General features: G+C 45.7%; 1 protein-coding gene across 3 annotated transcripts in view; it reads left to right on the top strand.

The window, feature by feature from the left end:
- Positions 1 to 18623, top strand: part of LOC111158657 (pleckstrin homology and RhoGEF domain containing G1) — an 82210-nt gene that overhangs the window by 47290 nt on the left and 16297 nt on the right. For 2 of the 3 annotated variants that reach the window (XM_022520850.1, XM_022520848.1), the window contains exons 4-10: positions 1858 to 1904; positions 5866 to 6016; positions 9300 to 9431; positions 11870 to 12052; positions 12136 to 12231; positions 12423 to 12509; positions 17897 to 17930. In XM_022520850.1, coding sequence (XP_022376558.1) covers positions 1858 to 1904; positions 5866 to 6016; positions 9300 to 9431; positions 11870 to 12052; positions 12136 to 12231; positions 12423 to 12509; positions 17897 to 17930 — 730 coding nt within the window. The remainder of the gene's footprint in view (positions 1 to 1857; positions 1905 to 5865; positions 6017 to 9299; positions 9432 to 11869; positions 12053 to 12135; positions 12232 to 12422; positions 12510 to 17896; positions 17931 to 18623) is intronic. The other variant, XM_022520849.1, reaches the window with a different exon arrangement.

Below are 18623 nucleotides of genomic sequence, written 5' to 3'. Positions count from 1 at the left end.
ATTGAATTAATGGGTCAGGCCACAGTGACCAGTGGTGGTCAACATCACAGAAAGAGAGATGGCCAGATGTTTTGGGCCTCCTGATGGAAGCACAATACAGTTGTGGTGTATTCTGGCCAAACTATGGAATCTGATCTATTCACACCTCCCCTGAACCACACCAGTACAGGGGAACATATGAAAGGAAACTATAGGGATAAAACCGGCAAAACAGACCACAAGAAACTCTATAAGACAAACCTTCTGGTTTCTTCAACTAAATTGCAAAGGGAAAGAGGATAAAGGAAGGAATTTGATACCAAGCGGTTGCTTTGTGGAGTTATTTGGACTCCAAACCAAATAGGCCAACTATTTAAAAAAAGGAAAATTAAGAAGATAGGACATTTGCATAGTAACTGTTGAATATTCATATTGTGGAATTATTTAAATGTGATAATGGCATTGTGGTGATGCTTCTTTGTAAAAGTCCTTATACTGGAGCTATATACTGGAGATAAGTGCAATGATCTGATGTCTAGAATTTGCGTCAGAGGGATGGGGAAACGGGAGTAGGTAGGTGGAGATCATGAGTTACTGTTGAGGTCAAGTGATGGATACTTGGTGATTCCTTATATCACCCTCTCGACTTTTGTGTGTATACTGGAGACTCTATAATACAATATTTTAAATCCAATCCTAGTTAAGTGAACAGAAAGGATTCTAAGTAGACATTCCTTTTAAATAAGAAAAAGATTAAAGCATTAAAATTACAAAAAAAAAAATCACTCTCTTGGAGTCATGTGTGAACCTAGCATGAAGTAGCTTAAAAAAACAAAAAAGAGGGGCGCCTTGGTGGCTCAGTGGGTTAAGCTTAGGTCATGATCTCAGGGTCCTTGGATCGAGCCCCGTGTCAGGCTCTCTGCTCAGCGGGGAGCCTGCCTCCCCCTCTCTCTCTGCCTGCCTCTCTGCCTACTTGGGATCTCTCTCTCTGTCAAATAAAGTCTTTTTAAAATTTTTTAAAAAGAAGTAAAAAGAGCAGAATATGAAATATCACCAATTAACCTAATGTCTCTTTTTCATACTGTAATTCTATGTTCAAGTTTATAAGAACAATGAATCCTGCTCTCAAATAATTTTCAGTTTGGTAGAAAAGAGGGGTATTCCACGGTTCAGTGAGCAGCATGTGCCAGATGAACACGGCACGGCCCCACCTTGCAGGAACTCACCGCCTAGAGCAGGAGACACAGGTGCAGAGAAAAGGTCGCTGTCCTTTGGTAAATGCTGCCAGAGAACTGGGTGTTGTGGAAGCCTAGAGTAGGAGCAGTTGGCTCTGCCCAAGCTCCCGGAAGGCTCCTTGGAGGAAACAAAGCCTCAGTTCAATGTCAAAGGACACGTAGCAGCTATCCAATGCAATCGGTGGGAAAGACAGTGGGCAGAGGTAATTGTATCTACGAAATCCTGAAAGTATACAGCGGTTTTCTTGTGTTGTGCCCTGCACATACTTCCACCATGTTCTTACCACCATAATTAAATTATCTACCTCTATTTCTCTTTCCCTTTGTAAATCCACTGGAGGACTATAAGTACCTGGGGCAGAAACCTTACTTTCCTCCTCTTCCTTTTTACCTTCAGATTCACCTAACACAGCAGGTGCTCAGCAAGTGTCTGTTGACCTCCAGTGAGTTCAAGTATAGGGGGATTCTAGGACGAACCAAGGTAGATAAAAAGGCATAGGTAATTGCCACGGGGGCTAAGATGGGCCTGCGTGATGAGAGAGCCCAGTTTATGGTTAGGAACAATATTTCTTTTTTACTATTTTTAAATGCCTATTGATGCCTGTGCTTTTTTGCCTCTGAAAGACTCTTTTGTGTCTTGCAGAGTGAAGAGTTCCACATCTACACGCAGTACTGCACCAACTACCCAAGGTACACATTGGCCATAAGCAGTAGTGCCTCCGGGCATTTGCATCCAGAGTCAGGTCGAGGGGTCCAGCGCGTGCTGGTGGCAGGTGGTCTGCACCCAGCACGGCACTGAATGCCATGGGGAGATCTCATGGCATGCTGAGCATGGCTGACGGGGTACCCAGGTGGGGAGCCATTCAGCTGAGGGACTCCCAGCAGAGCCAGTGAGAAGGACGTTGTGCAAGAGACTAAAAAGATCGGGAGGCATCCTTCAGGGGAAAACTAAGTGAACCGGTTGTGTTCAGCTTGAATTCTTGCCTGTTCCCCCCCTTGCCACATGGCACGCTTTGAAGAATTTGAGAGGCACATAGAATGAGTTTATATAATCTAGCTAGGGATAAATTATCTAATATTTTTCGTATAGAAGCTCTGAGAACTACATAAAAAGGACTTCTCGTCTCCCCTGGATTGTGGCTTCAGTTTTGCTGAACTGGGGAGCCACACAGGAGGAGAGTTGAGGGAATGTCGTATGGACAATATCATGACCATTTCAGTAACGGAGCCGGGCCAAAGGTCAATGTCATCATTTCTTTTTTTCAGCAAAAAAACTTTTATTGAGCATTTCTTGAGTCCTAATCACTGTGTTAAATGCTACCAGTGAAAAATGTTGTTGAATTTAACTTGCACAATAATCCAGAGATGTCAAAGGATTCCAGAAAACCGAAGCATGCGTCCCAGTGCGGGCACGCAAGGATAGGTTCTCAACAATTAATTCCTCATCGTCACCCTGTCCCAACCCAGCGTATGCACGAAGGAACCGAGACTCCCACAGTTTGCTGATTTTATAAGGACCACGTAGGTCATGAGTGGCCCAACTGGGATTTGAGTGGAGATTTCTCCAACCTCGGACCTCATGCTACTACATCCTTAAGTTTCTCAGCAGAACTTGAGTCGTTCCCTTAGGGGACCAGCCGGGAAGATAAGAGTGACCTACTCTGTTGTCTGTCTTGGTGGAAACATGTCTGTAAGTCTAAAGGGGGTGGCAGGATCCACCCACAGGCTGCCCTCCCCACCCCCACAGCTACCACAGCAGGGAGCAACAAATGGAATGCCTGCTCAGAAGAGGCCCCAGAAAGCCCATTTGGACCCAAAGGCATGAAGCCAGAGGCCGAGACTTATGTACAAATACTTTCCACTGAAGGTTGTAGTCTTCCTCTCTAAACACTGGTCAGGATGTTGTGCTGTGGGGATGTATTTGGTTAGTGGCCAACCATGCTTTTCCCAGGTTTCCCTTAAAACCAAAGAAAAACCACAAAAACCCACATGCCAATTGGTACAGCTATCAGCATATCCTTATCAGTAGACACACCCGGAGTTTACACAGCTTCACTTAAGCAATGATCTCTCCTACAGTAGTGGTTTCCACCTCTGTGCTGAAGGCAGCAAAAAAACTGGTGGATGCCCCAACGAAATCCCGTGAACTGGAAGCTAAAATCCAACATGGCACCACGTCCTGATCCCGAGAAACCACAGACTCGGCCCTCAACGTCTCCACTCCACTCCAAAGGGAAAGGAAAACAGAACAAAAACAAAAACATTCAAACTCTGAAGAATCAACCCATTTCTGGACCCCATTATCAGTGTGGGAGACACTGGAAGGGCTTGTCTGGGGGAGTATGTCGGCAGAAGTTTCATGGTACACAAGTCATCTGAAGAAACGACTTCTGAATTTACAATTTGGAAAGTTTATATTAAGAAGAGTTTTCGGACTTAGTAATAAGAAAGGAGAGTACAAAACAAAGGTAGATTTTTCTCTATGAGGCTGCTTCAGGGTCAAAGGACAGGCAGAATGGTTCATGTGAAAGCACCAGGGAGTCTGGTCCCAAGCCCACTATGCGTTGGCAGGAAATGGGAACTAATATCCTAGCCTTCTAGCAACTTTTAGGGTTTTTTGAGCATCAGACTCAACTAAATGCAGTCGTGGATAGGGTGTTAGGGAAGACCAAATCAACAAAGACAAATTAATGTAGTATGGACTTAATTGTGTGTCCTAGAAGCTAAAGATACATGAGAGAAAGGAGTAGGAAGGAGCGTCTGGGTGGCTCAGTTGGTTAAGCGACTGCCTTCGGCTCAGGTCATGATCCTGGAGTCCCGGGATGGGGGTCCCACCTCAAGCTCTCTGCTCAGCAGCGAGTTTGCTTCTCCTGCTGACCTTCCCCCCTCTTGTGCTCTCTCTCAAATAAATAAATAAAATCTTAAAAAAAAAAAAAAAAAGAAGAGAGTAGGAAGTCCCAGGGAGGAGAGTTAAGACCAGTCTCCTGGAGAGGAAGTGTTTTCTATTTTGGGTTTTACAGTATTTTCATGTTTTCTTTTCTTTTTTATTGTGTATCTTCAACTTTGAGGAAGGAAAGAAACAGGTTAGCTGAGAGATGCTCGCAAATCACACTCAGGGAAGCAGGCGTGCCCAGTTCTTGCCCGGTTGTGTGATTTTCATATTCACAGAAAAATATTTTGCTCTTGGTCCCGTCTCCAGTTTGCTTTCTGAAGCCCCGGTCTGCTGTCCCCCCACTGTCTTACCAAGCTAAGAGTACCAGCTGTCACAGCCCATCTGACAACATTTCTTCTCCCCTTGGATCCAGGCCAGAGATACTGAATGTCGCCGGCACACCTTGACAGATGTCCACCTTCTTCATACCAGTCATGCCCCAGCAGTTTCACTGGGAAGAGACACAAGCCCTTCCTCCTTTCCCCAAGGAGGGGCCCAGGCCCTGTCAGGTCATTGTCCTCCGCTGTCTCCCTGGGCCCTGAGCCCAGAGTTCAGTGAGCGCCTCCCAGTCTGTTGCAGGTGTCCTGTCCTTGGGCAGGAGCTGAAGCCATCAGCTGGCCAAAGGACAACTGGGCAGCCAGTTCTGGCTCTGGAAGAACCTTCCAAAAGACCCTCGGCTACATGATAAGGAGTTGTTTTGAAATATCAGCTTCTGGAGGAACTAAACCCGTTTGGACAGATAATTCTCAAAGCACATGGGAACAAAAGCAATTCTAATAGGTTCATTAGGAGACCTCCACATTACTTCCTTCCAAGGACTCTTATTTTGTTGTTTGGCTCTAATTTTCTAAATTAATCCTGAAAACATATTATTGACTTGGGGAGAGAGGGGCCGAAATCACTTCCACCTGCTTTCTTCTAAGTTATGAGACCATATGATTTTAATTTACATGTGTGTATGAGACCCCACGAGCTCACTGGCTTTCATGTACAAGATACGAACACCGTTTTGATTATTCCCCTGGGGTGTCAGGGGGCTATACTTACCACCTTTGGGGGAGCTGGGATGCAGAAGGAACTCTGACCCACTTTCCTAGTCCACTGAGGCACACTCCCTAAGAAGTAAGGTTCTCTCGCTATTTCAGAAACTCTCTTTAGAGGGATCTATTCAAAGATTCTCCAAGGGGAGTTAACCTATGAGCCACATTCTCCAAAGCTCTCACAGAGTGTCTGGCAGTTTGTGATTTCTACAAAGGCAACCAGCAAAAGGGGTGACAGATGTCCAGCACGGGGCTGGCTCTCCTAAAGAAGGAGCTCCTTTTTCCTGGTACAGAGGTGCCCCCTCCTTGCAGTCTGACCTGTGGAGACCGAATACGGATATGCGGTTCGAGCACTGCAGCAGTACCCACATGGGATGCAACCAGGGGCTATCACCCGACTCAGATCCCCTTTTGGCCAAGCATGTGTCGTGGCTGGGGATTGCTTCCCTAGAAGGAAGGAGGAGCTTGCTGCTTAGAAGCCATATGTCCACGTGCAACCAGCTTTCTCTAGTGCTCTTTTCTAATCCATCCACCCAAAGAGACACCTTTTTCTAAATTGTCCAGGGGCATTTTAGTCTAAATATAGCTCTGTTTCTCCCTTACGTGCTTTAGGGCATGTAAAACTTGAATACCCATCTTATGACTATAGTTCAGATAAAAACGTGGATCGTTTTCACAGGTCGGTGGCTGTGCTGACGGAGTGCATGCGGAACAAGATGGTGGCCAAGTTCTTCCGGGAACGTCAGGAAACTCTGAAACACTCACTGCCTCTGGGGTCCTATCTCTTGAAGCCAGTTCAGCGGATTCTCAAATATCATCTCCTCTTGCACGTAAGTTTCTGCCTGCCCTTGACTACGTTCCAGGGGATGGCGATTCGGTGCACAAATCTATTATGCTGATGGGGAAAAACGATCAGAAAAGGCTGTGGACATATGGAAACGTTTTCCACACTCGTACTTTACAACGGACTAATCTGCTTTGAGGAATTAGAGATATTTATATTCTGGGCCTGCAGCCTCATTGACAACAGCCAAATGAAAAGATTCATTTTAGCTCTGATTCTGATAGGGCTTAGGAGTGCCTCATTCTGGGCAGCGGATGGTTTCAGGCAGAGAGCTCTCACCTTAATGAGAAGCAGATTTCTGTGTGTTTTATCTCCATGAGCCTAGACTCAGTAGGCAGTTGGGCAGGGGCGCCATCTGTCATAGACTGGCTTTTGTACGAGCAAAGAGAAGGAGCCGAAAGAGGAGAAGACGGATGACAGGTGTGATGAATGATCTATGAGCAGGGCTTAACACGGCGCCTTCGCATTGATTGCATTTCCGTGATTTGTGGACAATGAAAGAGGCTTTAGAAACGACGGTAGACGTAGCTCTCACATTCTCTTGTCTTCCCTCTAAGGAAGTTGGTAAAATTGGTGAAAAGTTTTCTCTCAAGTCATTCCTGTTGGGTTAATAGGATTGGACTGCCCTTATAACACAAGGAGGACCTAGCGTGGTGGTTAGGGGCCAGGCTCTGGGTTCCAATCCTGTAAATTGTCCGTGTTCACTGTACCTCACAGGCAGTCCATAAAAGTGAGCTATTGCTTTGTTTTATTGCTTGATCATACTACATTAAAATCTTATGACTTTAATCCAGAGCTCTTATCTGTATCACCAAGCCTGTAATTTATATGTATCTCTTTTTAAATGATTCCAGGTTTCCAACTTGGATAATCATTCCAGTTTTGCTCTGTTCACACACATCAACAATTTTAACAACGCTTATGGTCCAACTTTGCTAGAAATTTCTCAGCTTTGTCTGTTTGGCCAGGTGGCTCATGTTTGGAGAATCTGGTATCCTGTGAAGCCACACCAGGGATATCATTTTAATTGTTAAATTAATACCCATGACCCCTTAGATTAGTGGGATTAATTTGCTAAACCAGTGTCCAGGTAATGCTGACATCATATCTGACCCAGGAAAGATCTCTCCTGGACAGTACTAATATGGCGTTTAAGACTAGTGTGTCTCAGTGATCTCTAAACATAGCCTTCTAGATAGTTAGGCAGCCATCAATCAAAAGCAAAGCCTAAGATGACAGTCACTTAAGCATGGGAGACATAGCAAGTCAAGATCCTTACAAAAAGACAATTGATAGGGAAGCATAGCTCTTATCCTCTAAATTAAGAGCTGGTGTCTTGGTTTAGGCTGCGATAAGAAAATCTCATAGCCTGGGTGGCTTCAACAGCAAACAGTTATCTCTCACAGTTTAGACATGGGAAGGCCAAGATCAAGGCACCAGTCTGGTCAAGTTCTGATGATTTTGCTGCCTGGGTTGCATTCTCACTTCCTTATGAGGTAGAAAGAGGCAAGAGAGTTCTATGAGAGCACTAATCCCCTCTGTGAGGGCTCCATCCTCATGACCCGATTACCTCCCAAGGGCCCCATGTCCTAAGACCAGCACAATGGGGGGGTTAGGATTTCAACATGTGGCTTTGGCAGGGTGGGGGGGACACAAGCATTCCGTGCATAACAACTGGTAATGAAGAACGGTGGTTAGATTAATCAAAAACTAACTTCTGGTTGCCTTTGAAGTATTTTTGCTTTGAAGGGTGATTTAAAGGGCTCCTTCTGTGTCGTTTACATCACTTCAAAGCTGTGTAGCCATCCATGAAGGTTTGCACAGGAAAACACTCTGTACTCGGGAGTCTGTCTGTTGTTGGACAGGACTGCGTCTCAGACCAGAAGAAGAAATTAGTATTTTTTCTAATCTGCTAAAGATCTGGAGCTTACCTGGGAGCTGTCATTTTAGTGGTATAGTTTCATAGGGCCTTTCTAACAGCTGGGTCTGAGTGTGGGAAGCAAATGCGAATTCCTTCCCAGTTTCTAGCTAGATGGAAAACTTGAGTATGTAGTAAAAGCAAACAGAGATTTACGAAGTAGGATTATAAAATAATGGAACTAACCTTCATAAGCTACCATAAGATTCAACCTCCATCCTTTGGCTTAATGATTATGTACATCATTGATGTCCCAGTAATGATCTAATTGACTATAATATCTTCTTATTGTTTTACATATTTGTATAGGTTACTGTTACTGTTTTAAGAAGATAGAGCGCCAACTTAATAAGCATTTATTGACCCCTAGCTCTCTGGTCGTTACTATTGAGTAGATAAAGAATGAAATAAAAATAAATGATACAACAGTCCCTCTCCATAGGTTGTTGAGGGGTCTAGGGACATGTGTCCTCTGTGTTGGAAAGAATTAGAGCAGAGCTCATGTCCCTGTCGTGTCCCTGGGGTTGTAGAACTCCAGGGCTGACCTGAGCGCTGATCGCCGGAGAATACGCGAACCATGAGATCATTCTCAATACTCTGAAGGCTTGTATTTCATGAACTTCATTTGGGGCTTTAAAGCCTTGACTACAAGGAAAGTCACTTGCTATACACATACTTTTAAAGAAGTGTCCAGGGCGCCTGTGTGGCTCAGTGGGTTAAGCCTCTGCCTTTGGCTCAGGTCATGATCTCAGGGTCCTGGGATTGAGTCCCATGTCAGGCTCTCTGCTCAGCAGGGAGGCTGCTTCCCCTTCTCTCTAAGCCTGCCTCTCTGCCTACTTGTGATCTCTCTCTGTCTGTCAAATAAATAAAATCTTTAAAAAAAATAAAATAAAAAATAAAGATAGCATCCACTCTGTGGTTCAGTCTGTTACATAGTCCTGTGTTACATATTATATATCCTCTGGGAGGAAAAGGAAAGTATGTTTTCTATCCTGTAAGGGTGAGAACTCTATTACCATTGGCCACCAGGAAACTCCAAAGTCTCCAAACGTAATAGCAACACTTGTATCTATTGTAACTGTTGCATCCTTACAAGTCTTAATAGACCATATAGTGTTTTCTTTTATCTTCCTTGTCATGAAATTCTAATCCACTCCTATTTTTCCTCCCCCCATTTTCATTCCCATCTTACCATTTTGTTGCAAGTCTGTTCTGGTAAACTATCTCAGATTCTTAAGGCATGATGGTAGCGTGTAAGTAGAGGCAAAAGTGAAATACGGGGAACTCATCGTGTGTGTCACTGGCTATACGAGAAAAAAGTGAAAATAGTTGTCTTTTTTTTTTTTTAAAGGAAATAGAAAATCACCTTGACAAGGACACCGAAGGCTACGACGTGGTGCTTGATGCTATCGACACGATGCAGCGAGTGGCCTGGCACATCAACGACATGAAGAGGAAGCATGAGCACGCAGTCCGGTTGCAGGTGAACTTGAGACGGTGGTGCCTGGCGGTGCTGCAGGGCATGGACTTGTTACCATTTTCTTTCTTTTTTTAAAAGATTTTATTTATTGATTTGAGAGAGAGAGCATGAGCAGGGGCAGGGGAGAGCGGCAGAGAGAGAGAGAGCGAGAAGCCAGCTCCCCACTGAGCAGGAAGCCTGATGCGGGACTTGATCTCAGGACCCTGGGATCATGACCTGAGCCGAAGGCAGACCCTCAACCCACTGAGCCCCCCAGGTGCCCCTACCATTTTCCAAATCAGATTCTAAGGCTGCTCAAGTATTCCATTTCCTCCACCATCTTCATTGGAGGTCTCCTTGAAGGAAGATGAGGACGTGGCTAATTTGATCACTGTTTAAGGTGGTATTTAAGAGAAATTACATTATAAATTTAAACGAATAGTTTGTTCATAGCCCCTTCAGTTACCCAGGTTAGAAGTTGGAGTCTCCGGCACCCTTAGCTTGTGTTAATTACAAATACGTCCTTCTTCTTGGAAGCAACTTTCTCTAAGCTGTTGGAAGGGTTTTGAGTCTTACTTCCTGTCTCCCTAGTGAATGCAGAACTGTGGGTTGGTACATGTGTGGTGTGGGACAGGGACTCAGAGAAAGGAGAGCTAAGTCTGGACGCAGGTTCTCTCCCGCTCCATTTGGGACGAGGCTCACCAGTGCATGTTAGAGTCCTCATTTCTAAAATAAGAGAGACAAGAGATTTGCTAAGCCTCTTTCCAGCACCAGTATTTTAGACCCTAAATCCTTAGAGACATTTGATAAATGCTAACTCAGTGATCATGTCCCAGGTTCACTATTTAAAAACAAAAGGTCGGGGCACCTGGGTGGCATAGTCTGTTGAGCGTCTGCCTTTGGTTCAGGTCATGATCCCAGGGTCCTAGGATCGAGTCCCATGTCTGGCTCCCTGCTCAGCTAGGAGTCTGTTTCTCTCGCTCCCTCTGCTGTGCATGCTCTCTCTCTCTCTCTCTCTGTCAAATAAATAAATAAAATCTTAAATAAATAAAAATAAAAACAAAAGGTTGGGGCACCTGGGTGGTTCAGTCGGTGAAGCATCTACCTTCAACTCAGGTCATGATCTCAGGGTCCTGAGACCAAGCCCTGTGTCAGGCTCCTGCTCATCTGGAAATCTGCTTCTCCCTCTCCCTCTGCCCCTCCCCCACCCCTGATTGTGCCAAAATTTTAAATTTTCATATAAATAAATATATTTTTTAAATTAAAAAAATAAAAACAAAAGGTCATGTGGGCCTAGAAGTTGGTCACAGGCTCCTCTGTGTCCCTGGAGCGAGACATGAAAGTCCAGAGTGACTCCATGCTGTGCAGAGCTCCTATGCCCAACTCAAGAAAAAAGATACATTATTGAGCTCAAAAATCAAAACAAAACTCTAGGATTCATCTATAGGCAGCCAGAGTGTGGTATGAAGTAATTGATGCTCAGAAATTGAGCGAAGGTGACATTCTAGTCTTCCAGGCCATGTCTGGTTTTTAGAATAGTCAGAAAAGCTTTCGTGTGTCGTCAGCCACATGTTCTATGGACATAACATCCATCGCATATTCTGAAATGGCTAAATGACTGGTTGGTTTTTCACATCTTAGAAATCTGTTTGCCATTCTGAGGATGCTGCTAAACCAGGTTCTGGCCCAGACTTTTATCTCCATTCCTATCCATTTCTACTTTCAACCAGTGAAATTTGGGGCTGTCCTCTGGACTGCTTAATTAAATGCTATCTGCAAATATTTTCATTTTTCAAAACAGTAAAAAATCCGTTTCCTTAAAAAACACTGGTGTGGACATACAGCACATCCCAAAGACACTTCAAAGCCCTGTTCTCAGTTGATGTTTATCAAGTGCCATTAAAAATGTGGTAGTGACGAACTTCATTTCCTTTCCCCTAACAAATGGGATTAATACCAGGAAATTTCTAAGATGCATCTTCCGTGTCTTCTCACCGCCCTTAGTTCTGAGTTACTTGTATGTAGTATGGATTTCAATTTCTGGAAGAAGGTTTGCATGTCAGTAGCTCTGAAGGTTTTTATGCAGAGAATGTGGGTGAGAATGTCAAGAGAAAGACACCTTTCAGAGAAGGTCACATACCTGTGTCCTCTTTACCCAGCTTTTGAGAGTCCTAAGTGTTGTCAGCGGCCCTAGGAAAGGATTATCAAGGAATGGAAATAAGTAATTGGCAACTCAGCAATTAACAACTTGATTCATTTCTGTTAACCCTTAAGTGGCAGCACCCGTATATGTGGGTTTAGGTCATGGATCGTTAGACACCATTGGACGCCAAACAGATCCATTAGAGCCCATCAGAGATGGTCAGGCCCCATTCTTGAGAGTCTGCATATGGGCCACCATGTCCTTGCAGCCACGTCTTCCCACCTCCTTGCTTAGTCACCAGGAATGGTCACTTTTTCAGGAGATACAGAGTCTGCTCACTAACTGGAAGGGGCCAGACCTGACCAGCTATGGGGAGCTGGTGCTGGAAGGCACCTTTCGCATCCAGCGCGCCAAGAATGAGCGGACGCTCTTCCTCTTTGACAAGCTGCTACTCATCACAAAGAAAAGAGACGACACGTTCACGTACAAAGCCCACATCCTGGTAGGTCTGAGTGCTGGGGGTGGGGTTGGTTTGCTCCGTTCTCTTCCGAGCGTGCCTCACCCTCTCTCTGCTGTCCTGCGCAGTGCGGCAACCTCATGCTTGTGGAAGTGATTCCGAAGGAGCCGCTCAGCTTCAGCGTCTTCCACTATAAGAACCCGAAGCTGCAGCACACAGTTCAGGTAACAGCCGGGCCCTCCCGGCCCCGTGGGGCTCGCTCTTGAGAAGGAGGAGCGCCGTGTGTTGGCCGGCCTTTCCAGAGCCTTCTGGCCGCACGGCCTGTTTCCCACCTTGTCAGAGGGTTATCAAAGGATCTAATCTTGTGTGTTGGGGAGGCACAAGCCATCTGACTGTCCACATTGCCTTCTGGTAGGCTAAGTCCCAGCAGGACAAGCGCCTGTGGGTTCTGCACCTGAAGAGGCTGATCCTGGAGAACCACGCAGCCAAGATTCCGGCAAAGGTAAGACGATGAGGTCAACAAACATGGAAATGTGAAGGAATTCAAGTCCCAGAAGGCAGCCTGCCAGGAATAAATGTTCACCTTCCAGATAAAGAAAATAGAGAGGATACAGATGGGATCAACTCAACCCGTCAGGTACATTAAGAAGATTCACATATAGGGAACTTGTCAAAGGTTGTTTTTTATTTTTTTAATATTTATTAATTTACTTTAGAGAGAGAGAGCACAAGTAGGGGCAGGGGGAGAGGGAGAGAGTCCTCCAGGGGACTCCCTGCTGAGCTTGGAGCCTGACACGGGGCTTGATTCCAGAACCCTGAGATCATGACTTGAGCCAAAACCAAGAACCAGACGCTGAATCAACTGAGCAACCCAGGTGCCCTAAAGGTTTTTGTTGTTGTCGTTGTTATATTTTGTTTTGGGGCTTGAGCAAATTAAAATTAAGGAAAAGACTACAAGAAAATCTTGGGAGAACTAGTAGAATACATTTGTGAGAAGTGTTCAAAGATCCACTAAGCACACATCGTGATCAGAGCAAGCTTAGGTTCTGTGGGAATGCTAGGGAAAGAAGATAGAGACTCAGTTATGAAGTAATTTGTCGATGAGAGAGCCAGCCATATAAACAAGAAATTGTTTGCTAAAGAGGATGAATTAATAGAGGTATAAGCCAAGTATTCTGAAGGATAAAGTGTTCAACTACAGTTGAATGGGGAAAGGAAGGAAATGACTCTTACCTACCTCAGTCTTGAAGGATGAGGAATGTTTTTATCAAGTGGAGGAAGAGGAAACCCAAGCTGAGGGAACAGCATAAACAAAAACAATGAGATGTGAATGGGTGCACCCTGTTCCCAGCCCACAGATGGTGCCTCTGTGGAAGGGCTGGGTCCTAAGGAGAAGGAGCAGGCGGTGAGGCTGGAGAAGTAGAAGGCAGTCCGCTGGGCTGCGAAGGTGTCTAAAGGCACACACCAAGGAGTCTGACTGTATGGGTGGTAGGAAACTACTGAAGGCTGTGGAGGAGGGGGTTGGCATGATCTCCCCTGTGTTCTGAGCATGTAACTGCAGGGAAAGGGTGATAAATGAGCTAAAGGAGTGACGCTGGCGGGAGGAGAAGAATCAGCAAGCCACCGGGGTGGTCTAGAAAACAGGCGAGGGGTACTTCCGGGAGCCCCAGCAACAGAGGGGGAGCAGATGCAAAAGCTCTCACAGAGGCAGAGGGAATGTAAGTTGCCCATGAGGTGCATGAGGACAGAGAGAGAAATAGGAGTGAAGGATGAGTCAGGGGTTGGGCCCAGGAGACAGTGCTGAGTTCTGAGACAAGCTGCCAGGGGAAGGAACCGGTTGGGTGGGAGCAAGGAGCTCTCACGGTAGCGTGTGTGGAGGCGAGTCAGCCCAGGTGGAAATTCAGGTCTTGGAAGCTGCGGATCTGGAGGCTCTCTTGACACAGACAGTCACTGAAGCCCTGAGCTTCGATAGGACGGCCCAGGAAAGTGTGCAAAGGAAAGAACCCCTGGGAATCACATCTCAGTGATCCGCAAGCCGGTGGGGAGAATGAGCAGGGAGGTAGTAAGAAAACCAAAGGAGAAAGGCATGGGGACAAAGGAAAGAAAGGATCTCAAAGAAGAAGAGGGTAGCTAGAGTCTCAAATGCCACAGACGGGATGGCACAGCCGATTCAAACAGGAGCGTCGAGATCTGGTTTGGCAACTAAGAGATGAGGGAGAGCTTGCAGGGTGTTAGAGAGAAATGCAGAAATGAGAAGCAGCAGACTTGAACAAACGCAGGAAAGATGCAAGGTGGTGGCTTGAGGAGGGGCAAGATGAGAGCGAGGCATCGGCGTAGGCGAACACCGTGGATGTGACAGTGGGCAGTGGGAAGGAGAGTGAATCGATAAGCCGAGGGGTGCTCTTTGGAACCCACCCCGGGAAGCGGGGAGGGTGGGGTCAGGAGCGCTGGGTGAGAGAGTAGTCTGGGAAGGTGGAAATCTCCCTCCCAGAGCCGGGGGAGAAGAAAGATGAGACAGGGCCGAGCACCTTTGAGATGGACTCGTGTGAAGATAAAGAATCTGATTTCCCTGGAGTTGGTGATGATGTCATGTGTTGGGTTGGGGGAGCCTGAGTGGAGCGTGAAGCTGACAGAGAGAACAGGCACGGCTTGAAGGACCGCTGGCCTGCACATTCCAAACACTGGCTCAGCAGGAGTTGAAAGGTGGGGAGATGGAAATACAGAGGTCTGTGGTCGAAAAGTGGACTTGGAGAGCTCTGGGTGCTGCTAGGGTCCTGGGGGCCGCTCTGATTGTGTGTTGCTGTTCTGGAGTGGAAGGAAGGGGCGATCGAGATAAAACCGCTAGGAGCTAAGGTGCGGGTGGAGAATGGATTGTCCTACGGACAGTGAAGCAGCCCTTGCTGGGCTGGGGGAGGAAGAAAGTGGAGCAGAAGGTGGGATGGTGGTCACGAGAATCGGACTGGGCGTGGCGGGGTTGCAGAATTAGGGCCAGGGACATTTCTGAGCAACTAGCATCTGTTTTGCTCTGTGTATCTGAAGCTCGTTCTCCCGGGCTGTCCGCCTTGATTTGGCACCCGGGAAATGAGTGTGCATAGATGTGTGTTGGAGTGAAGCGTGAGTCGCATCTCATCAGGGCGTTGTGAGAGGTGAGGTAAGTCAGGCGGAGAAGTGACTGCGTTTTCTTCCTGGTTAGTTACCGGGCTGCTGGCCCCGTGCCCCGGACCGCCCTGAGCAATGACAGAGTGGCTTTGATAGGCCCCGCCCACGGCTCACCTGTCTCCTGGGAAAATCAGAGCTGCCAAAGGACTCCCAAAGGCCATTACGAAACCAGACCAGCTTGCGTACCTGTCCTCTTTCTCCCACACAAGACCCGTGTGTTCCAGGCTATTCTCCCTTGATGCGTTAACATGGTTCGAACAGTCACAACAGAACTGCACTCTTTTACCCAAATTCCTGACTTTTAGAACCTAAACGTTATTTTTTCCGCAACGACGTCTTGAGCACACCTACAGTGGGCTGACCATTTTGTATTTCGCCCTCAGCAAAACACCTTCTGAGGAAGGTCTTACTCTCCCCATTCTAGAAAAGTCAGAACAGAAACTCAGCGACGTGAGTTCTCTGCCCACGTTTATACAGCTCGTACGTGACTGAGCCTGAGTCAGACCCAGGTCTGTCTGGGTGCACGGAGCAAGCATGAGCCACGTTCCACAGTGCTCCCAGGGGCAATGAAAATGCATTTATTTAATATACGTGATCCACGGTGATATAATAATAAGTTTCTATTTTATTTAAGCAGGTTTATTACTAAGTTGAACTTTTCACTTCTTTCTTTAAGACTTCTTCTTAGATCTTTTTCTCCAAATCTTTCAAAATCTGTTTATTCCTAGTAAACAAAAGAAATGCCTAATGGGGAATTTTTGTAAACATCAAAAAAGCCTTACCGTCTAACAAGGTTACCATGAGCTGTTGGAAATTTGTTCCTGTGACTCCCAACCTCCTTCCTGTCTTACGATTCAGTGATGGTCCCTGGCTGACTCCTAGAGGAAAATGTGGGAATAGTACTTTTCTGAAATTAAATGTCAAGATGGGGGGCGGGGGAAATACTAAGTCCTTAAAGTCTAAGTCTATAGATACCAGGAAACTTCTTGGAAATAAGCATTTTCTTTATTCATATACATGATATTCACACTCACTCTGCTCTAGATTGAGAATAAAGATAAAAGTAGAGCCTTCTGCATTTTATTTTTTAAAGATTTTACTTATTTATTTGACAGAGAGAGATCACAGTAGGCAGAGAGTCAGGCAGAGGGGCGGCGGGGGGGGGGGGGGGCAGGCTCCCTGCTGAGCAGAGAGCCTCATGCAGGGCTCAATCCCAGGACCCTGATATCATGTCCTGAGCTGAAGGCAGGGGCTTAACCCACTGAGCCACCCAGGCACCCCACCTTCTGCATTTTATATATCCACCTGGTTCTAGAAATGCACTTCACAGAAATTGAGCTCCTATCTGTGTTTGAAATTAGTTCCAACTAGTAACCTCAAACTGACTCTATGATAAAAACATCAATGTCATCAAAATCTAACCATTTGTTTTCTCAAACTTATGGTGGTTGCATCAGTAAGAAACGTAAGAAAAGCCTTACGTTTCCGTTTCTTCATCGGGTGGATTGGATGCTTACAGGGTTTTTCTTGTAACATTTATAAGTGCTGCTTACATCACTGAACAACAACAACAAAATAATAATGGAGTAGCTGTTGCCCTTCTCCGGTTGTGTGTACAGTATGTGTGGAATAAAAAAGGGAACTGTTTTCACAAGCTGTTCTTTGCTTCGTGATTGGATCCAGCGAAGTTTTGTTTTTTTTTTAACCTCCTCCTGTCCTTTTTTTTAAACTAAATATTACCAGTTACCCTAAACCTTTTTACTGTACTTTCAGTGCAGTGTGGCAAAATATAACCAAATTACTATTTTTTTATTAATCCTTATTTTTTTTTATTTTTTATAAACATATAATGTATTTTTATCCCCAGGGGTACAGGTCTGTGAATCGCCAGGTTTACACACTTCACAGCACTCACCATAGCACAAACCCTCCCCAACGTCTATAACCCCACCCCCCCTCCTGACCCCCCTCCCCCCAGCAACCCTCAATTTGTTTTGTGAGATTAAGAGTCACTTATGGTTTGTCTCCCTCCCGATCCCATCTTGTTTCATTTATTCTTCTCCAACCCCCCTAACCCCCCACACAACCAAATTATTTTTAAGGTGATTTTTCGCCCAATATTTGTAGGTTAAGTTACAGGACCCTTGAACTATGAAAATGACACAGGAGGCAAGATAGGCTACTTAAAGTAATTTTTTTTCCCTCTGCATCCTCGGGCCACAGGATTCACGTTAGGATAATTAACTATCTTTTTATAATTCCCTAAACATTCATATCGTTGACAGCAATAACAATGAAGTCTTCGAGCTTTAAAGCTGAGAATTTTGGGGTGGAGGGGAAGAAAGCCAGAGTAGAGGATTATCTGGCCCAGTCCCTTGGTGGGCAGGTGGTAATTCCGTTGGGTTGCATGCCTGTCATGTGCGTCTACCAGCACCCCTGAAAGGTGGGTCCTATCTTGCCCTTTGTGGCTTCCTTCCAGATGTGGGCTGTGAGCTTAGCGCTGGTGCCTCCATTGCATAGCGTCCTCTGTCCACCGGAGGGCGCTCGTCTGCTTGAAGCCCTTGAACTATGTGTTAGTGCCTCAAAGAAATAATGAGGTGTTTAAAGCTTTTCATGAATCCCTTCTTCAGATAGGGTGTAGAGGTAATATAGGTCTTCTGTATGACGACAGGTAATTTAAAGAAGAAACCAAAAGTAATTGCAATTAAAGCGATTCTTTCTTTCTTTCAGGCCAAGCAAGCAATACTTGAAATGGATGCCATTCGTAAGTTTCGTTCTCTTCATACAATTTGAAATTTTGTCTCCTTGCATCTATCATATTTTCTAGCTTAGAATTTATAAAAATGTCAGTTGTAAGAAAGGAGCAGCTCTCTGTCCACTGTGGTAAGAAAAACAGAGCCGGCAGATGGCGTGATGTCTCCTCACACGTTGGTTTGCTTCTATGTTGATTTAACCTGGTTTATCTGTGAGTCACCTCATGGCTGGCCACGTGTCCAGATCTCTGTATCAACTAAGAATGTAAGACCTGCTGCCAGGGTCAAGTCTCTCCCTCTCTTCCACCGCCACCAGAAATCAGGGATCTACACACTTCCCCCCACAGCCCCTCGGAGGGAAATCTATGTTGTTTACCTGCACGAATCACGCCAACAAGATTGTTAACGGTTTCCCTGATGCAGGTTTCAAAATTACAGCAGCCCCACAAGTGTGATTGTATTTCTAGGCTTAGAAAACACGCAGGAAATAAACAGAGGTGAGTTCTGTCCTACAAAATCAAAACCTCATTCAACAGCATTTATCACATCCTTGTTCTCTCCCACATGAAACAGAGTAAGAAGAGAATCGATGGCTTTAGACTTACAACTGGGTCTGACAAAAACTCTCACCTACAGTGTTTGAAGTAATTTTTGAGGACTCTTGCCCCAGGTGCGAACACTGATTCGTGTCCCCTCCACGTAGC

This window comes from Enhydra lutris, unplaced genomic scaffold (genome assembly GCF_002288905.1).
Source record: "Enhydra lutris kenyoni isolate GAN:26980312 unplaced genomic scaffold, ASM228890v2 scaffoldscaffold62, whole genome shotgun sequence".
Lineage (NCBI taxonomy): Eukaryota > Metazoa > Chordata > Mammalia > Carnivora > Mustelidae > Enhydra > Enhydra lutris.
This window is presented reverse-complemented; position numbering and strand designations above follow the sequence as displayed.